The sequence below is a fragment of the Ranitomeya imitator genome, chromosome 10 (genome assembly GCF_032444005.1).
Source record: "Ranitomeya imitator isolate aRanImi1 chromosome 10, aRanImi1.pri, whole genome shotgun sequence".
Classification (NCBI taxonomy): domain Eukaryota; kingdom Metazoa; phylum Chordata; class Amphibia; order Anura; family Dendrobatidae; genus Ranitomeya; species Ranitomeya imitator.
Genome location: NC_091291.1, coordinates 147,724,434 through 147,743,482, shown reverse-complemented (window position 1 = coordinate 147,743,482; position 19,049 = coordinate 147,724,434). Strand labels below are relative to the sequence as shown.

The following is a 19,049-nucleotide window of genomic DNA, read 5'->3' as shown; positions in this document are numbered from 1 at the left end:
CACGCACCGGGCCAGAGGGCGGCACGCACCGGGCCAGAGGCGGCACGCACCGGGCGAGACGGCGGCACGCACCGGGCGAGAGGGCGGCACGCACCGGGCGAGAGGGCGGCACGCACCGCGGGCGAGAGGGCGGCACGCACCGGGCGAGAGGGCGGCACGCACCGGACGGGAGGGCGGCACACGCTAGGACGCACAGTGAATTATCCACTCTTCACCAAAACCATGTTTTGGGATCCGGCGCCACAAGCAAAACCTCTGCCGCCATCTTGTTCTTATTACCAATAAAGTTTTTACATAGAAAGGGGCGGAGTCAGTAAAGTGCAGCGGTTCCATGGTGGTGAGTGATCCCAAACAGATCCCCGCGCCCCGGGGAATGAAACAATCCACTTTACTGGTAAGTAGAAGGAGAGTGCGGGCCGCGGCGCCCGCAGCACATCAGTAGTATAAAGTGGCCATCCTCGGCCTGGATCACGACGGAGGGGTCGCCACTGGTGGGAGTGCAGACCCCGTTCCCTCCATAGCAGAGCGCTTCAGTCTCACCGGCATCGATCCTACAGTAAAGTCCGCAGCGACGTCCTCCGCTCCCGTCCTGACCGTTTCTTGCAGTTTTTGTAATTTCTTTTTTACATTTTTAGTCTCTTAAATAAGCGAATAGGAGGCGGCGAGAGCCGAGACCACCGGCCCCCCATATATATATATATTTATCTCTAGGTCTATCGTATGCAGGAGACTCACAGCGATGGCGTCTGATTCAGAAAAAACAACACGACAAAGAAAAGATTCGGTGAAGACGCTGATTAACCCTATCCTGTCACCCGGCTAAAAACACACAAAAATAAAATATTGGAAGTGATCCGAGTCCCGGACAATCTGTCAGCAGTGACCCCCAAATCAACGCCCCAGTATCTTTGGCCCCATCTCCAACTATGTACCCCACCCCAGGCTTACAGAGACCCCCGGCCCGTCCCCTCCCCCGCGCTCAGATCTGCATCTGCTCCAGGTATTTGTAGGTGGGGTTCTCGTAGCCGTGATTCTGCATCTTGTTCAGGTGGCGCTCCTCGGGGGTCAACGTGGGATCCACCTAGGAGGAATGAGAGCGGATCAGCATCACCACACAGATCACACACCGGGGGTCCGACCATGACCGCCCACATTTAACCCCCCGGGCACTCCATGGTTTTATCGCAGGGCTCATCATAAATTTCCCTCAGCAGGACGGGGGCTTGTTCCGTGCAGGACGGGGGCAGGGAGGGGCTTGTTCCGTGCAGGACGGGGGCAGGGAGGGGCTTGTTCCGTGCAGGAGGGGTCTTGTTCCGTGAAGGACGGGGGAGGGGGGCTTGTTCTGTGCAGGACAAGGGGGGAGGGGGGTTGGGCTTGTCCCGTGGAGGAGGACGGGGGAGGGGGGGCTTGTTCCATGAAGGATGGGGGGGCTTGTTCCGTGAAGGATGGGGGGGGCTTGTTCCGTGAAGGATGGGGGGGGGGGGCTTGTTCCGTGAAGGATGGGGGGGGGGGGGGCTTGTTCCGTGAAGGATGGGGGGGGGGGCTTGTTCCGTGCAGGACAGTGGAGGGGGGGCTTGTTCCGTGAAGGATGGGGGGGCTTGTTCCGTGCAGGACGGTGGAGGGGGCTTGTTCCATGCAGGATGGTGGAGGGGGGGCTTGTTCCGTGCAGGACAGTGGAGGGGGCTTGTTCCATGCAGGATGGTGGAGGGGGGGCTTGTTCCGTGCAGGACGGGTCGTACTTGATTTTTTTTTCCATACAATGTACTGTATAGAGATGAGACTCCCGCAGTTCGGCCGTTGTATCTGACATCTTGCTTACTGCACAACAAACGCCGTAAAACAAGATTCTCCCACTCGGTCCAGTCATCGCCACACCAAATATTGGGGGCTTCTTATATATTTTATCAAGGAAAAAAAAAATGTCAGAACTTTATAAAAGAAAAGTTGGGTTTGTTGTCGCCATTTTGTGCGCCGTCGATTTCTCCCTCCGTGACCCGGACCTCTGAGGCGACAGCCGGTGACAACACTGAACTGCGGCAACAGAAAACAACCCCACAACTGTGACGTCTGATGTCCTCTGCGCACGCCGGCGTCCACCGCACGGGATCCGCAGCTCAATGGCTCAGATAATTACACGCCGGACGGGGAGTCACTTTGCAAATCTCCATATTTACAATGTTTTCTTAATTTCATTCTGGGACCTGACTGCGCCCGTGGATCTAGTGACGTCATTCCACGAAGCCCAGCCGCGTCAGAGACCACCCACGGCCGACACGTTCAGAAGACCCCCGACTGCCAATGGAACAGACCACCCCCCCAGTCGTCACGCCGGCTGCCAAAATCCTGATAAATGTATTCATCTCTCCGCGCCATAATGTGAGCACATGATCGATGTACATGTACAGCCGCCATCGTTAAGGGGTTAATGAGCAGTGTTATAACCAGTATCAGACAATGAGTTAACAGCCGTGTACGGCGTCCGTCAGCGGATCATCAGCGATCTCATCATACAGGAAACCAGAATGAGGATCCCATTAAATGGCGCTCACCTCCACAATGCCGTGACTGATGGTGCCATACTGTCTCTTCCGCAGCAGGACCAGGCTGATGACGATGATGGTGGCAATGGCCACAGCGATGACCAAGAGGCCGATCAGTGTGCCACTGCTGAAACTGAAGTCACTGCGGAGAGATCCGTCCGTGTCCTGGGGAGAGAGGAAGGCGGCAAGGTGAAGACTCGGCACCAAAACACGAAAACGCCCTGCTGGGGAGACGAGGAGCGGCAGCCGCCACCGAGAGACGAGGAGCGGCAGCCCCCACCGAGAGACGAGGAGCGGCAGCCGCCACCGAGAGACGAGGAGCGGCAGCCGCCACCGAGAGACGAGGAGCGGCAGCCGCCACCGAGAGACGAGGAGCGGCAGCCGCCACCGAGAGACGAGGAGCGGCAGCCGCCACCGAGAGACGAGGAGCGGCAGCCGCCACCGAGAGACGAGGAGCGGCAGCCGCCACCGAGAGACGAGGAGCGGCAGCCGCCACCGAGAGACGAGGAGAGGCAGCCGCCACCGAGAGACGAGGAGCGGCAGCCGCCACCGAGAGACGAGGAGCGGCAGCCGCCACCGAGAGACGAGGAGCGGCAGCCGCCACTGAGAGACGAGGAGCGGCAGCCGCCACCGAGAGACGAGGAGCGGCAGCCGCCACCGAGAGACGAGGAGCGGCAGCCGCCGCCGCCGCCACCGAGAGACGAGGAGCGGCAGCCGCCGCCACCGAGAGACGAGGAGCGGCAGCCACCGCCGCCACCGAGAGACGAGGAGCGGCAGCCACCGCCGCCACCGAGAGACGAGGAGCGGCAGCCACCGCCGCCACCGAGAGACGAGGAGCGGCAGCCACCGCCGCCACCGAGAGACGAGGAGCGGCAGCCACCGAGAGACGAGGAGCGGCAGCCACCGCCGCCACCGAGACACAAAGAACGGCAGCCACCGCCACCACCAAGAGACAAGGAGCGGCAGCCACCGCCATGAGTGTGACCCCCAAACCTGCACTGCCCCAAGAAAATTATTATCCAATGACTGCGGTAATGGCCACCGTCACTAATAACATATATATACACATTCATATCCATTCTCCAGTCACCTCCAGAGCTGCGGTCACTATTCTGCTGTTATATTGTATCTTATCCTCCAGTCACCTCCAGAGCTACAGCCACTATTCTGCTGCTATATTGTATATTATCCTCCAGAGCTGCAGTCACTATTCTGCTGCTATATTGTATATTATCCTCCAGAGCTGCAGTCACTATTCTGCTGCTATATTGTATATTATCCTCCAGAGCTGCAGTCACTATTCTGCTGCTATATTGTATTTTATCCTCCAGAGCTGCAGTCACTATTCTGCTGTTATATTGTAGCTTATCTTCCAGGCACCCTCAGAGCTGCAGTCACTTCTGCTGTTACATCGTGTCTTATCCTCCATTCACCTCCAGAGCTGCAGTCACTATTCTGCTGTGTCACCTCCAGAGCTGCATTCACTATTCTGCTGTTACATCGTGTCTTATCCTCCATTCACCTCCAGAGCTGCACTCACTATTCTGCTGCTACATCGTGTCTTATCCTCCAGTCACCTCCAGAGCTGCACTCACTATTCTGCTGCTACATCGTGTCTTATCCTCCAGTCACCTCCAGAGCTGCCATGACTTCAGGCGGTGTACGGATCTCCACTGTATAGTGCGGACGTTCTCCCATAGGGTCAGCAGCAGCCATGAGCGCACACGCTGATCAGACACATTGTGCAGCACCGGGGTGGAGTCCGCCCCTGGACATTAACGGTTTCCTTGCTCTTATGGGAATGTGCACATTGTAGATTCAGACTGAAGGCGGCAAAACCAGAAGGAAAGAAAAAGGGACACGTGGATAAACCTAGATGTGGGGACCAGAGGACACAACAGGGAGATCCTGGATGGATGAGAGTGGGCGAGTGCTCGGCTAACGCTGTGACGGGCACAACCATGGGGCATGAAGAGAAACCTCTGCTGGCGCCTGGTGGCGGCAGGATAAATCCTCCAGGAGACAGTGTCTGCGCTGATGGAGTACACAGATTCTTCACCAGTGATAACAAGGGTTTTATTTACAACACATTTCAATACCGTACCAGCATCAATATCAAGTGAAAAAGACAACTGTCCCCGTCGTCAGACATTTGCTTCTTTTCACTCCATAGATGTGGAAACGCGTTGTGAATAAAATAAACCATTGCCATCATTGCTGAAGAATCTGTTTACTCCAGCAGCGCAGCCACATAAATCCACAACACAGTACATGCGTTACCCCTCAGATTCCTCCTGGTGCCCCTATTACAGCTAGACGTCCCATTGTCCAACCACAGCTTCATCAAGTCTTCTCCTGGAATGGCTCCATCAGGTCACCTTGTCAGAAGGTCATGTGTGAAATTACCGGCATTCATAAAGTGCTTGACCGTAAGGAACTAGAAAATTGCTAGAATCTTAAAAGGTATCTTGAAAATAATCAATTCCCATAATGAAATTGGCTCTCATGAGGACCATCCCAAAAAGATAGATAAAGAATGACATCTACTGCAGAGGATAAGTTCATCAGCATTTCCAGCTTCAGAAACTGCAAAGTGACAGGAACTCAGATCACAGTCCCCATAAATGGTGCACAGACATCAAGTAACACACACACACACACACACCTCAACATCGGCTGTCCAGAGAAGACAGTGGAGCTATTCAACCAAAAAGACCAGATTCTCAAAAAAGCTGGCCACTGAGGGGGCACAAGCCAGGAGGAGACGGTCACTGAGGGGGGAGCAAGCCAGGAGGAGACGGCCACTGAGGGGGGAGCAAGCCAGGAGGAGACGGCCACTGAGGGGGGAGCAAGCCAGGAGGAGACGGCCACTGAGGGGGGAGCAAGCCAGGAGGAGACGGCCACTGAGGGGGGAGCAAGCCAGGAGGAGACGGCCACTGAGGGGGGAGCAAGCCAGGAGGAGACGGCCACTGAGGGGGGAGCAAGCCAGGAGGAGACTGCCACTGTGGGTGCAGAGAAGAGCGACCAAGGTTATTAGAGGACTGGGGGGTCTGCAATACCAAGATAGGTTATTACACTGGGGGCTATTTAGTTTGGAAAAACGAAGACTAAGGGGTGATCTTATGTTAATGTATAAATATATGAGGGGACAGTACAAAGACCTTTCTGATGATCTTTATAATCATAGACCTGAGACAGGGACAAGGGGGCATCCTCTACGTCTGGAGGAAAGAAGGTTTAAGCATAATAACAGACGCGGATTCTTTACTGTAAGAGCAGTGAGACTATGGAACTCTCTGCCGTATGATGTTGTACTGAGTGATTCATTACTTAAATTTAAGAGGGGACTGGATACATTTCTGGAAAAGTATAATGTTACAGGGTATATACACTAGATTCCTTGATAGGGCGTTGATCCAGGGAACTAGTCTGATTGCCGTATGTGGAGTCGGGAAGGAATTTTTTTCCCCAATGTGGAGCTTACTCTTTGCCACATGGTTTTTTTTTGCCTTCCTCTGGATCAACATGTTAGGGCATGTTAGGTTAGGCTATGGGTTGGACTAGATGGACATATAGTCTTCCTTCAACCTTAATAACTATGTAACTATGTAGCAAGCCAGGAGGAGACGGCCTCTGAGGGGGCACAAGCTAGGAGGAGACGGCCACTGAGGGGGGAGCAAGCCAGGAGGAGACGGCCACTGAGGGGGGAGCAAGCCAGGAGGAGACGGCCACTGAGGGGGGAGCAAGCCAGGAGGAGACGGCCACTGAGGGGGCACAAGCCAGAAGACGGCCACTGAGGGGGCACAAGCTAGGAGGAGACGGCCACTGAGGGGGAACAAGCTACACCGCAATTTCCTGGATGTAGGATACAGATGAGTAGCATAATGTCCAATCATCGATTGTTAGATTTGTCTCAGATGTGATTTATCCTTTAACAATTAACTGGATTTCAAAGCTAAAAATCTCAAAAAGCAGCAAATTCTTCTGCAGAACGAGCGTCCGGCCATTTTCTAGGTTGTAAAGAGCTGTGATCTGCGGGATCTGCAGCGTTTGACGTCCGATTACTGACATCAGCAGCTTTTCCACCAGAGACCTCCTCAGGCAGAGTCCACATCACACCGGAGCTTCTGGGATGTCACCTCCACAATTCAGCCTCCGTTCCTCTTGGGAGTCTTCGGACAGTTTCTGCTTGTATTTTCTGGCTGTCAGTCGCCCCCAGAGCTGCTGTTCTGATGTGATGGCCTCCCACCCTCAGATCTTCTGCAGAGGATCCTCCAGGGGTTCTCACTAGGGCTGAGGTCAGGGGAGGGTGGTGTGCGCCCCATGAGTCTCTCTCCTCTGTGCCCAGAGCATCCAATGGCTCGGTCTTCTCTGCAGCATGAGGTGGGGCATTGTCAGCATGAAGGTGACTACTACAGACGGCGCGGTTCCCGATTCTTCACTTTCTTACATGGCACAAAAAGGTCGTCAGAAACGCTTATTTTCACACCTTCAGGGACTTTAAAAGGGACTTCCAGCTCTCCCCATGTTTCCGGAAAAAAACATCACTCCGCCACCTCCTTGCTGACGTCGCAGCCTTGTTGGGACATGGTGGCCATCCACCAACCATCCACTACTCCATCCATCTGGACCATCCAGGGCTGCACAGTGTCATCAGTAAATATGGCTGGTTTACATTGAGTCTTCATGTATGTCGGGACCACTGTAGCCGTACCTGCTTGTGAGCAGTTTATGCACAACTGCAGCCTCTGGAGGGTCCTACAGTTTGAGGTTTGTGAACTCCAGAAGCTCTAGCAGCTTCAAATACCTGTTTGCTGCTTTGTAATAGTATTTTGGCAGCTGCTCTCAGTCAAATGACTTTGATTGGCAGAAACCTTCCTCATTATGCCTTTATCTGCAGAAACCTTCCTCATTATGCCTTTATCTGCAGAAACCTTCTTTACTCTGCATGAGCCACAGATCTCTTCACAGTATGAGGATCGCGCTTACGTTTCTGTGAAATATCTCAGGTTTTCATACCTTGTCCGATGTATTGCACTTAGTGATGCTTACTGACAGCAGAGAGATCTTTTTTCTTTCCCATACTGAATGAAACCTGCAGCACCTTAACGTGGAACGTCCTTCTTATGAGTTTCCCCTTAATTGGGCGACAGGCAACTAATTATCACAGGGGTCCAAGATTAATATCAGTGATTCTAAGACCCAGAGACACAAACTGTCCATGAGCTTATGGGAAAAACACAAAATGACATCTTTAGCACATTGACATCCAATCTGCAGAATAATTTGGGTGAAGGGTAGAAGCCGCCAGTGAGGACGGCAAAGAAGAGACTTGTATGGAGTGAGGTGAACAAGGAGCAGACTTAGAAAAGGTGAGCTGGTGGCTTCTCCTTGTGTGGTGGCCACCGTGAACCATGGCACAATTACCCGCCATGGCCACCAGTGTTCTACAACGACCATTGTCCTGTCTGCTCCAGCTTAGTGGGACCACCACTTGTGTAACAGGACAATGGCCCCAAACCCACCAGGCAATGTGACACGGAAGGAGAGGGATGGAGGCTGCAGCGGAGGACACGGCCTCTACAATCACCTCAGCCAGTGAGGATTGCTTAGGATGAAATGAAGGCGCAGTGAAGGCAAAGCAGCCGACAAGCGCACAGCACCACCGGGAACTCCAGGACTGAAGGAGCCCGACTGATGACGAGGAGCGTAAAGCCGCCATCAGGGTAGCGGGCACACACGAGGAATCTGAGGGGTAACACATTCTGGGTTGTGCCGCACATTTCTTTTCTTCGTGGTTTTGCCGCCTTCAGTCTGAATCTATAACGTGCACACTCCAATACGAACAAGTCCATTGCTTGAACGGGCCCGGAAGTTTCCGCAGCGCTGCACCCCATCGGATAACCCGCACATCACACACAGTCCTGCAGATGAACTATGGCCATTCATTAACAATGGGGGGGCGACATGAGATGACACATGAAGCCGCGGCTCCGGCTCGCAGACATACATACCGGCTCATCCACAAGGCCACTGACTCTTTCTGCATTGAAAATCATTTCCTTCACATCCAGGGTCTCATCAATGACCTGAAACGGTGGGGAGAGTAACGAAAATAGAGATGCAAAGAAAGAACACTAAGTATGGTGCGGCGAGGAGGGGGGAGCTCGGGGATGGGGGCACACAGACAACGCCGGGGGATGGGGGCACACAGACAACGCCGGGGGATGGGGGCACACAGACAACGCCGGGGGATGGGGGCACACAGACAACGCCGGGGGATGGGGGCACACAGACAACGCCGGGGGATGGGGGCACACAGACAACGCCGGGGGATGGGGGCACACAGACAACGCCGGGGGATGGGGGCACACAGACAACGCCGGGGGATGGGGGCACACAGACAACGCCGGGGGATGGGGGCACACAGACAACGCCGGGGGATGGGGGCACACAGACAACGCCGGGGGATGGGGGCACACAGACAACGCCGGGGGATGGGGGCACACAGACAACGCCGGGGGGGGGGGGGGATGAGGGAGTCCGACAACGCCGGGGGGCACAAGTCGTTCTCACCACTTTCTTGTCCGCTTTGCTGTTCAGAATTTTCTCCTCAGCGCCGATCAGCGGTTTGTTGTCGGCGATACCAGATCCTGGATGGAGAGAGAAGAGATTGTTATTAGAAGAGATGAACATCGCCAATATGGAGCTGCCGCCACCAGAAGCTCAAGAACACAGCAGGACCGCCGCCAGGACAAGCGGGACCGCCGCCCGGAGCCAGGACAAGCGGGACCGCCGCCAGGAGCCTGGACAAGCGGGACCGCCGCCCGGAGCCAGGACAAGCGGGACCGCCGCCCGGAGCCAGGACAAGCGGGACCGCCGCCCGGAGCCAGGACAAGCGGGACCGCCGCCCGGAGCCAGGACAAGCGGGACCGCCGCCCGGAGCCAGGACAAGCGGGACCGCCGCCCGGAGCCAGGACAAGCGGGACCATCAGGACGGGTTTACAGCAAGCAGAGATCGCAATGAGGAATGACAGCCAGGCTCCGGGGTACAGGGTCGCTCGTTCTCGCCCATCGTGTGGCGGCAGCACTGACCACCACCTATCACTGCTACCCTCCACCAATTACACTGGATGAACACCAAGAGGATAGGAGCAGTAGTGATTCCCATTCACCAGCATCCACCAGCACAGAAGCCATTAGGATTCCAGCACCAGATGGATTTGCAGTTTTCAGCAGGAGACAGAATAATGAGAAGAGACAGAGGGGAGCGGTGAGAGCAGAACCAACCTTTTCTCACTGGAAGGTAGGAGTCCCGTGCCGATTCTACGCAGCAGATTGGGGGAGGCGCGGAGGAGGGGAGAAAAACAAAAGATAGAGAAAGCAGAAGACATTAATAATAACTGAAAGGAATGTGAAGAGCCAGGACTGACGGGTGACATCACATGACCCAGCGCCAGTCACATGACACGTCCACGCAGGCGACAGCATGTCATGCCAAAACCGCACAGGTGCATTATGGGAAGAAGGACACGTGCGACATGCTGAGGAGCGACAACCATGTGCAGCCACCGCCGGGTACAGCCACAACATAGTACCAAATCCACCCCTAGAGCTGCACTCACTATTCTGCTGGTGCAGTCACTGTGTACATACATTACATTACTGATCCTGAGTTACCTCCTGTATTATACCCCAGAGCTGTACTCACTATTCTGCTGGTGCAGTCACTGTATACATACATTACATTACTGATCCTGAGTTACCTCCTGTATTATACCCCAGAGCTGCACTCACTACTCTGCTGGTGCAGTCACTGTGTACATACATTACATTACTGATCCTGAGTTACCTCCTGTATTATACTCCAGAGCTGCACTCACTACTCTGCTGGTGCAGTCACTGTGTACATACATTACACTACTGATCCTGAGTTATATCCTTTATTATACTCCAGAGCTGCACTCACTACTCTGCTGGTGCAGTCACTGTGTACATACATTACATTACTGATCCTGAGTTATATCCTTTATTATACTCCAGAGCTGCACTCACTACTCTGCTGGTGCAGTCACTGTGTACATACATTACTGATCCTGAGTTACATCCTGTATTATACCCCAGAGCTGCACTCACTATTCTGCTGGTGCAGTCACTGTGTACATACATTACATTACTGATCCTTGGTTACATCCTGTATTATACTCCAGAGCTGCACTCACTATTCTGCTGGTGCAGTCACTGTGTACATACATTACATTACTGATCCTTGGTTACATCCTGTATTATACTCCAGAGCTGCACTCACTATTCTGCTGGTGCAGACACTGTGTACATACATTACATTACTGATCCTGAGTTACCTCCTGTATTATACCCCAGAGCTGCACTCACTATTCTGCTGGTGCAGTCACTGTGTACATACATTACTGATCCTGAGTTACATCCTGTATTATACCCCAGAGCTGCACTCACTATTCTGCTGGTGCAGTCACTGTGTACATACATCACATTACTGATCCTGAGTTACATCCTGTATTATACCCCAGAGCTGCACTCACTATTCTGCTGGTGCAGTCACTGTGTACATACATCACATTACTGATCCTGAGTTACATGCTGTATTATACTCCAGAGCTGCACTCACTATTCTGCTGGTGCAGTCACTGTGTACATACATTACATTACTGATCCTGAGTTACCTCCTGTATTATACTCCAGAGCTGCACTCACTATTCTGCTGGTGCAGTCACTGTGTACATACATTACATTACTGATCCTGAGTTACATCCTGTATTATACTCCAGAGCTGCACTCACTATTCTGCTGGTGCAGTCACTGTGTACATACATTACATTACTGATCCTGAGTTACATCCTGTATTATACTCCAGAGCTGCACTCACTATTCTGCTGGTGCAGTCACTGTGTACATACATTACATTACTGATCCTGAGTTACATCCTGTATTATACTCCAGAGCTGCACTCACTATTCTGCTGGTGCAGTCACTGTGTACATACATTACATTACTGATCCTGAGTTACCTTCTGTATTATACCCCAGAGCTGCACTCACTATTCTGCTGGTGCAGTCACTGTGTACATACATTACATTACTGATCCTGAGTTACCTCCTGTATTATACTCCAGAGCTGCACTCACTATTCTTGAGCCTTCAACTGGACATCTCCCTGGTAAGCTGTTAGGAGCAGAGTCTGGCTACAAACTTGTTGACCGTTTCCCTTAAGATCCAGTAGAATTCTTTACAGGCACCATCAGAATGGTGATCGCAGCTCTGGAGTGATGTAAGGTGTTACTGCAGTTTTTAGTCTGACTTTGTCGGTCGGGGTCCTGTGCTCCATAAATGCAGCATGGTGGGACAAGGGCTGATCGTGGTAGTGGGGTCCCAGGATCTCACATCGCGTAGAAGGGGAGAACGTTGCTCTTGAGAAATAAACTTTAAAATTCTACATGTGGCGAAGTGACGTTATCCGTGTCCCACCCCCCGCCGGGCAGGGCCAGCTCCGTGTCCCACCCCCCGCCGGGCAGGGCCAGCTCCGTGTCCCACCCCCCGCCGGGCAGGGCCAGCTCCGTGTCCCACCCCCCGCCGGGCAGGGCCAGCTCCGTGTCCCACCCCCCGCCGGGCAGGGCCAGCTCCGTGTCCCACCCCCCGCCGGGCAGGGCCAGCTCCGTGTCCCACCCCCCGCCGGGCAGGGCCAGCTCCGTGTCCCACCCCCCGCCGGGCAGGGCCAGCTCCGTGTCCCACCCCCCGCCGGGCAGGGCCAGCTCCGTGTCCCACCCCCCGCCGGGCAGGGCCAGCTCCGTGTCCCACCCCCCGCCGGGCAGGGCCAGCTCCGTGTCCCACCCCCCGCCGGGCAGGGCCAGCTCCGTGTCCCACCCCCCGCCGGGCAGGGCCAGCTCCGTGTCCCACCCCCCGCCGGGCAGGGCCAGCTCCGTGTCCCACCCCCCGCCGGGCAGGGCCAGCTCCGTGTCCCACCCCCCGCCGGGCAGGGCCAGCTCCGTGTCCCACCCCCCGCCGGGCAGGGCCAGCTCCGTGTCCCACCCCCCGCCGGGCAGGGCCAGCTCCGTGTCCCACCCCCCGCCGGGCAGGGCCAGCTCCGTGTCCCACCCCCCGCCGGGCAGGGCCAGCTCCGTGTCCCACCCCCCGCCGGGCAGGGCCAGCTCCGTGTCCCACCCCCCGCCGGGCAGGGCCAGCTCCGTGTCCCACCCCCCGCCGGGCAGGGCCAGCTCCGTGTCCCACCCCCCGCCGGGCAGGGCCAGCTCCGTGTCCCACCCCCCGCCGGGCAGGGCCAGCTCCGTGTCCCACCCCCCGCCGGGCAGGGCCAGCTCCGTGTCCCACCCCCCGCCGGGCAGGGCCAGCTCCGTGTCCCACCCCCCGCCGGGCAGGGCCAGCTCCGTGTCCCACCCCCCGCCGGGCAGGGCCAGCTCCGTGTCCCACCCCCCGCCGGGCAGGGCCAGCTCCGTGTCCCACCCCCCGCCGGGCAGGGCCAGCTCCGTGTCCCACCCCCCGCCGGGCAGGGCCAGCTCCGTGTCCCACCCCCCGCCGGGCAGGGCCAGCTCCGTGTCCCACCCCCCGCCGGGCAGGGCCAGCTCCGTGTCCCACCCCCCGCCGGGCAGGGCCAGCTCCGTGTCCCACCCCCCGCCGGGCAGGGCCAGCTCCGTGTCCCACCCCCCGCCGGGCAGGGCCAGCTCCGTGTCCCACCCCCCCGCCGGGCAGGGCCAGCTCCGTGTCCCACCCCCCCCTGCCGGGCAGGGCCATCTCCGCCCCCCCTGCCGGGCAGGGCCAGCTCTGTCCCCAACCCTGCTTGCTCCCAGCCGGGGACTTACCTTCAGAGTCAGAGATTGCCGGGAAGGTCTCGACCTGCAGTGGTCGGAAGGGTTTGCCCTCTCTCACTGGGGTCTCGTCACTCTCCTCAGAGCTGACCCGTACGTCCCCCTGGGACTCTGAGAAGGAGGAGGTGAACTGGTCCATGTCCCAGCGCTGCTCCTGGAATACCTCGTCTGTACAGAAGGAGGCGAACAAGCGTGAGACCCCCGACCACGCTGGAAGACCCTGGGGCAGCGGTCACCGCAGACTTACCGATTTCATCCTGGATCTGATCGGCCACGTATGGCACCTTGTAGAGGAGGGACAGGCTCTGGTTCATGCGCTCCTCGATCACACGTAGATGGGTCAGCACCTGCCGGGAAACGACGGACATGGTCAGGATGGGAAAGAATGCAGCTGGGGGGGGTGGGGGGGTCTGGTCAGCCGGGGGACCAGCACGGAGGGGGTGGGTTTGCCTGAGGACCAGGAGGGGTGGGGGGAAGCCGGAGAGTAATCCTGTCGGCTGCTCGTCACCGGCCTGCAGAGTGCATTCAGTGCGACATTTCCCAGCACCCAAGAGTGTAACGTCCTATCCTGCAGTTGCATTGGGCTCTGGAGAACGGGGCTGTGTAATATTTGGCCAGGTTGGGCTCCGGCACCCAGGGCGCCTGCTTTACTGGCTCAGGGTGAGAAGTGGAGACCCCCGGGTAAAGCACAATTTCCTATGAGCAGAGAAAATCTCTTGAGAATTCGCTGCTTCTCAGACATTGACCACCAGGAGGCGCTGCTGATCTATGAAGCCGCAGCACCAACATGGCCACTTACCCTGCAGCTCGTTCTGTCACAGAAGATCCTCGAAGCCGGCACCTAATCTGCATTCTGGGGAATAAAGGTACCGTCACACTGAAACTGCTGTTTGGTCGCTGGAGAGCTGTCACACAGACCGCTCTCCAGCGACCAAGGATCCCGAGGTCCGCGCTTAGTAACCCGATGTTTACCCTGGTTACCGTTGTAAATGTAAAAAAAACAAACACTACATACTTACATTCTGGTGTCTGGTCAGGTCCCTCGCCTTCAGCTTCCAGCACTGTCAGCACCGGCCGGCCGTAAAGTACAGCGGTGACGTCACCGCTGTGCTTTGCTTTACGGCTGGCCGGCGCTCACCAGTCAGTGTGGGAAGCTGAAGGCGAGGGACCTGACCAGACACCAGAATGTAAGTATGTAGTGTTTGTTTTTTTACATTTACAACGGTAACCAGGGTAAACATCGGGTTACTAAGCGCGGCCCTGCGCTTAGTTACCCGATGTTTACCCTGGTTACCAGTGAAGACATCGCTGGATCGGTGTCACACACGCCGATCCAGCGATGTCAGCGGGAGATCCAGCGACAAAATAAAGTTCTGGACTTTCCTCAGCGACCAACGATCTCCCAGCAGGGGCCTGATCGTTGGTTGCTGTCACACATAACGATATCGTTAAGTGTGACGGTACCTTAAGAGCGGGAGGACGCAGCGCCAGACCCCCGCCTGTAAGGTGACCTTGAATGGTGGAGGCGCAGGTGAGGAAGGGCCCTTGGGGGACACCTACAGCTGTCCAATCACAGCTCAGCTAATCTATACATAACACGACCCCTACAGCAGGCGAGCCCCGGCCTGAGGAGGCGGCAGTAACCGATGCAACCGGGACTGCGGGAGCGTACAGGACTGCGGCAACTCCCAAGACTGCACCCGTCCCTCCAGTCACGCCTAGAGATGCTGCAGCCGCCGGCCACTCCAGAGCCCGGCCAGCGGCCGCACTCACCTGGGACTTCATCTGCGCGGCTTTCTCAGGATCCACGGTCAGCACATGCTGGTAGTGGCGGATGGTGTGCAGCCGATCCTTGTTCTCCGCCCGCACGTATCGCTTCAGGGCCTGAAGAACGCGATGAGGCTGCAAGACAACGAGACGGTAAACTCCGAGCCATGGCCGCCCACGGGACAAAGATGGCCGCCCACGGGACAAAGACCCTGCTCGGGGACCGCTGCCTCACACGCGCACGTACACGAGGGGAGTCGGCCTGTAAGGCGGACAGGTAGTTCTCCAGGGCGACGCGCCGTTTGTCGTTCAGCATGGCCTCCACTCGCTCCAGGTGAGTCTCCACCAGCTGCTGCTTCTCGTGGGCAGCCTCCTTCTCCAGAGCTTTAACCGTGGCCTGATAATGCTGCAAGACAAGGGGCGACCAATGACACAGGAGACCCCCACAAGCCGGAGCCACGACGAACCACCCGCTACATGACATTCTAGGAATTAAATCACCAAAGTCCAAGTAAAGATCTCAGAATTATAATAATTTCCACAATTGGATGTAATAAATAAAATGTTCCTGTGCTGAGATAATCTCATACCTGTGCCCCCCTGCTGTGCTGTGTAATGGTCGTGGCCGATCATGCAGGGAGATGGTCGGATCATACCACAGCTCCTGGGCGGGGAGTACACAGGAGAGAATACGAACAGGACAGCGCAGAATCAGAAAAGGTTTCTTTGGGGGAAGACGTTATGAACAGGCTGTGAATTATGCTTTATCTCACAAAAATAATCAGCTGCGATCCTGTGCTGTAAGGTCCGTTCTCTTTTGCTTCCCCCCTGCCCAGGAGATGTGGTATGACCAGACCATGCCGCTGCACGGTCGGACACGACCATTACACAGTACATCAGGGGGGCACATGTATAAGATCTCAGCACAGGAATATTATATTTTTCATCCAATTGTGGAAGTTATTATTCTGAGATCTAGTGAATAAAATGAAATTTAAAATTACGGTAACTTTGTTTGTGGTAAAACCCCTTTAAGCTTTAACTGAACTGACCTCTGAGCGATTCTCTCCGCCACTTGTGAGGATCACATAGTACGTTACCTGCATTAGCGTCTGTTTCTCAGCCTTGGGCAGGTTCTTCGCCTGGCGCTCAGCATCCTCCCATTCACTCTTGGCCTGAATGACAAGAACAGTGCTGTCAAGCGTCAGCTCCGGAGCAGCAGTGTGTGAGGACCTCAAAAGAGCAGCTGTAAAGTATCAGCTCCGGAGCAGCAGTGCGTGAGGACCTCAAAAGAGCAGCTGTGAAATGTCAGCTCCGGAGCAGCAGTGTGTTAGGACCTCACAGGAGCAGCTGTGAAGTGTCAGCTCCGGAGCAGCAGTGTGTGAGGACCTGACAGGAGCAGCAGTGTGTGAGGACCTGACAGGAGCAGCTGTGAAGTGTCAGCTCGGGAGCAGCAGTGTGTTAGGACCTCACAGGAGCAGCTGTGAAGTGTCAGCTCCGGAGCAGCAGTGTGTGAGGACCTGACAGGAGCAGCTGTGAAGTGTCAGCTCGGGAGCAGCAGTGTGTGAGGACCTCACAGGAGCAGCTGTGAAGTGTCAGCTCGGGAGCAGCAGTGTGTGAGGACCTGACAGGAGCAGCAGTGTGTGAGGACCTGACAGGAGCAGCTGTGAAGTGTCAGCTCGGGAGCAGCAGTGTGTGAGGACCTCACAGGAGCAGCTGTGAAGTGTCAGCTCGGGAGCAGCAGTGTGTGAGGCCCTGACAGGAGCAGCAGTGTGTGAGGACCTGACAGGAGCAGCAGTGTGTGAGGACCTGACAGGAGCAGCAGTGTGTGAGGCCCTGACAGGAGCAGCAGTGTGTGAGGACCTGACAGGAGCAGCTGTGAAGTGTCAGCTCGGGAGCAGCAGTGTGTGAGGCCCTGACAGGAGCAGCAGTGTGTGAGGACCTGACAGGAGCAGCAGTGTGTGAGGCCCTGACAGGAGCAGCAGTGTGTGAGGACCTGACAGGAGCAGCTGTGAAGTGTCAGCTCGGGAGCAGCAGTGTGTTAGGACCTCACAGGAGCAGCTGTGAAGTGTCAGCTCCGGAGCAGCAGTGTGTGAGGACCTGACAGGAGCAGCAGTGTGTGAGGACCTCACAGGAGCAGCTGTGAAGTGTCAGCTCGGGAGCAGCAGTGTGTGAGGACCTCACAGGAGCAGCTGTGAAGTGTCAGCTCCGGAGCAGCAGTGTGTGAGGACCTGACAGGAGCAGCTGTAAAGTATCAGCTCCGGAGCAGCAGTGCGTGAGGACCTCAAAAGAGCAGCTGTGAAATGTCAGCTCCGGAGCAGCAGTGTGTTAGGACCTCACAGGAGCAGCTGTGAAGTGTCAGCTCGGGAGCAGCAGTGTGTGAGTACCTGACAGGAGCAGCTGTGAAGTGTCAGCTCGGGAGCAGCAGTGTGTGAGGACCTGACAGGAGCAGCAGTGTGTGAGGACCTGACAGGAGCAGCTGTGAAGTGTCAGCTCGGGAGCAGCAGTGTGTGAGGACCTCACAGGAGCAGCTGTGAAGTGTCAGCTCGGGAGCAGCAGTGTGTGAGGACCTGACAGGAGCAGCTGTGAAGTGTCAGCTCGGGAGCAGCAGTGTGTGAGGACCTCACAGGAGCAGCTGTGCACTGACCCGATCCATGCGGTTACGATGTCGCACTTCCAGCTGTTCCTTCGCTTTCTGGAAGCGTGCGTGTTCATTATCATCTGCCGGGGTCTCCAGGTAAACATCCACATCATCCACTGGGGCTGGGGTGGAAGAGACTGAAAATAGGGACAAAGTCAAAACCCAACATTAATACAGTCTGAATCCGCCATCAAACGGAGGCCCGGAAAGGAGAAAATGAATGCAGGAAAGCGGCAGATGAGCACACAGCGCAGCAACGAGTTCCCCTGCCCCCAGCATATAGCGTACACTCCAGTCACTTCCAGAGCTGCGCTCTCTATTCTGCGGATACATCATGTCTTATACTCCAGTCACCTCCAAAGCTGATGTAACAGCAGAATAGTGACTGCAGCAGCTTTGGAGGTGACTGGAGTATAAGACCTGATGTAACAGCAGAATAGTGACTGCAGCAGGTCTTATCCTCCAGTCACCCAATAAATACTGTCAGGACCGACCCCTGGACTCTTAGGTCCAGAACACAGGTATTCTGAGCACATTGATGTAGATCAGACTCAACTTTAATGCCACAGGGTCACTTCAAAAAGAAGAACAGAGAAACATCAGAAGCGTCAGAAACATGAAAAATCAGGTACAGAAGCATCCGTGTGCAGCTCAACTCTACCTGTGTGCTCCAAGAGGAGGAATGTCACAGTAAAATACCAAAGAGGAACACAGAGACCGAGGGGGACAGAGGAGCACTGAGAAGGAGAAAACAGAGACCGGGAGAGGGGAGCAGGGAAACGCAGAGACCGGGAGAGGGGAGCAGGGAGAGACAGAGACCGGGAGAGGGGAGCAGGGAGAGACAGAGACCGGGAGAGGGGAGCAGGGAAACGCAGAGACCGGGAGAGGGGAGCAGGGAAACGCAGAGACCGGGAGAGGGGAGCAGGGAAACGCAGAGACCGGGAGAGGGGAGCAGGGAAACGCAGAGACCGAGAGAGGGGAGCAGGGAGACACAGAGACCGAGAGAGGGGAGCAGGGAGACACAGAGACCGAGAGAGGGGAGCAGGGAGACACAGAGACCGGAAGAGGGAGCAGGGAGACACAGAGACCGAGAGAGGGGAGCAGGGAGACACAGAGACCGGAAGAGGGGAGCAGGGAGACACAGAGACCGGAAGAGGGGAGCAGGGAGACACAGAGACCGGAAGAGGGGAGCAGGGAGACACAGAGACCGAGAGAGGGGAGCAGGGAAAGACAGAGACCGGGAGAG

General features: G+C 56.1%; 1 protein-coding gene across 7 annotated transcripts in view; it reads right to left on the bottom strand.

Moving 5' to 3' along the window:
* Positions 1-229: 229 nt before the first annotated feature.
* Positions 230-19,049, bottom strand: part of APLP2 (amyloid beta precursor like protein 2) — a 117,487-nt gene continuing 98,667 nt past the window's right edge. For 2 of the 7 annotated variants that reach the window (XM_069742115.1, XM_069742120.1), the window contains 10 exons: positions 17,810-17,940; positions 16,263-16,337; positions 15,410-15,568; positions 15,169-15,297; positions 13,643-13,742; positions 13,390-13,563; positions 9,117-9,193; positions 8,555-8,629; positions 2,550-2,705; positions 634-1,081 (listed from right to left, as the gene is read on the bottom strand). In XM_069742115.1, coding sequence (XP_069598216.1) covers positions 980-1,081; positions 2,550-2,705; positions 8,555-8,629; positions 9,117-9,193; positions 13,390-13,563; positions 13,643-13,742; positions 15,169-15,297; positions 15,410-15,568; positions 16,263-16,337; positions 17,810-17,940 — 1,178 coding nt within the window. In that variant the 3' untranslated portion in view covers positions 634-979. Of the gene's footprint in view, positions 1,082-2,549; positions 2,706-8,554; positions 8,630-9,116; positions 9,194-9,830; positions 9,867-13,389; positions 13,564-13,642; positions 13,743-15,168; positions 15,298-15,409; positions 15,569-16,262; positions 16,338-17,809; positions 17,941-19,049 lie in introns of all 7 variants that reach the window. The other 5 variants (XM_069742118.1, XM_069742114.1, XM_069742121.1 and 2 more) reach the window with 5 other exon arrangements.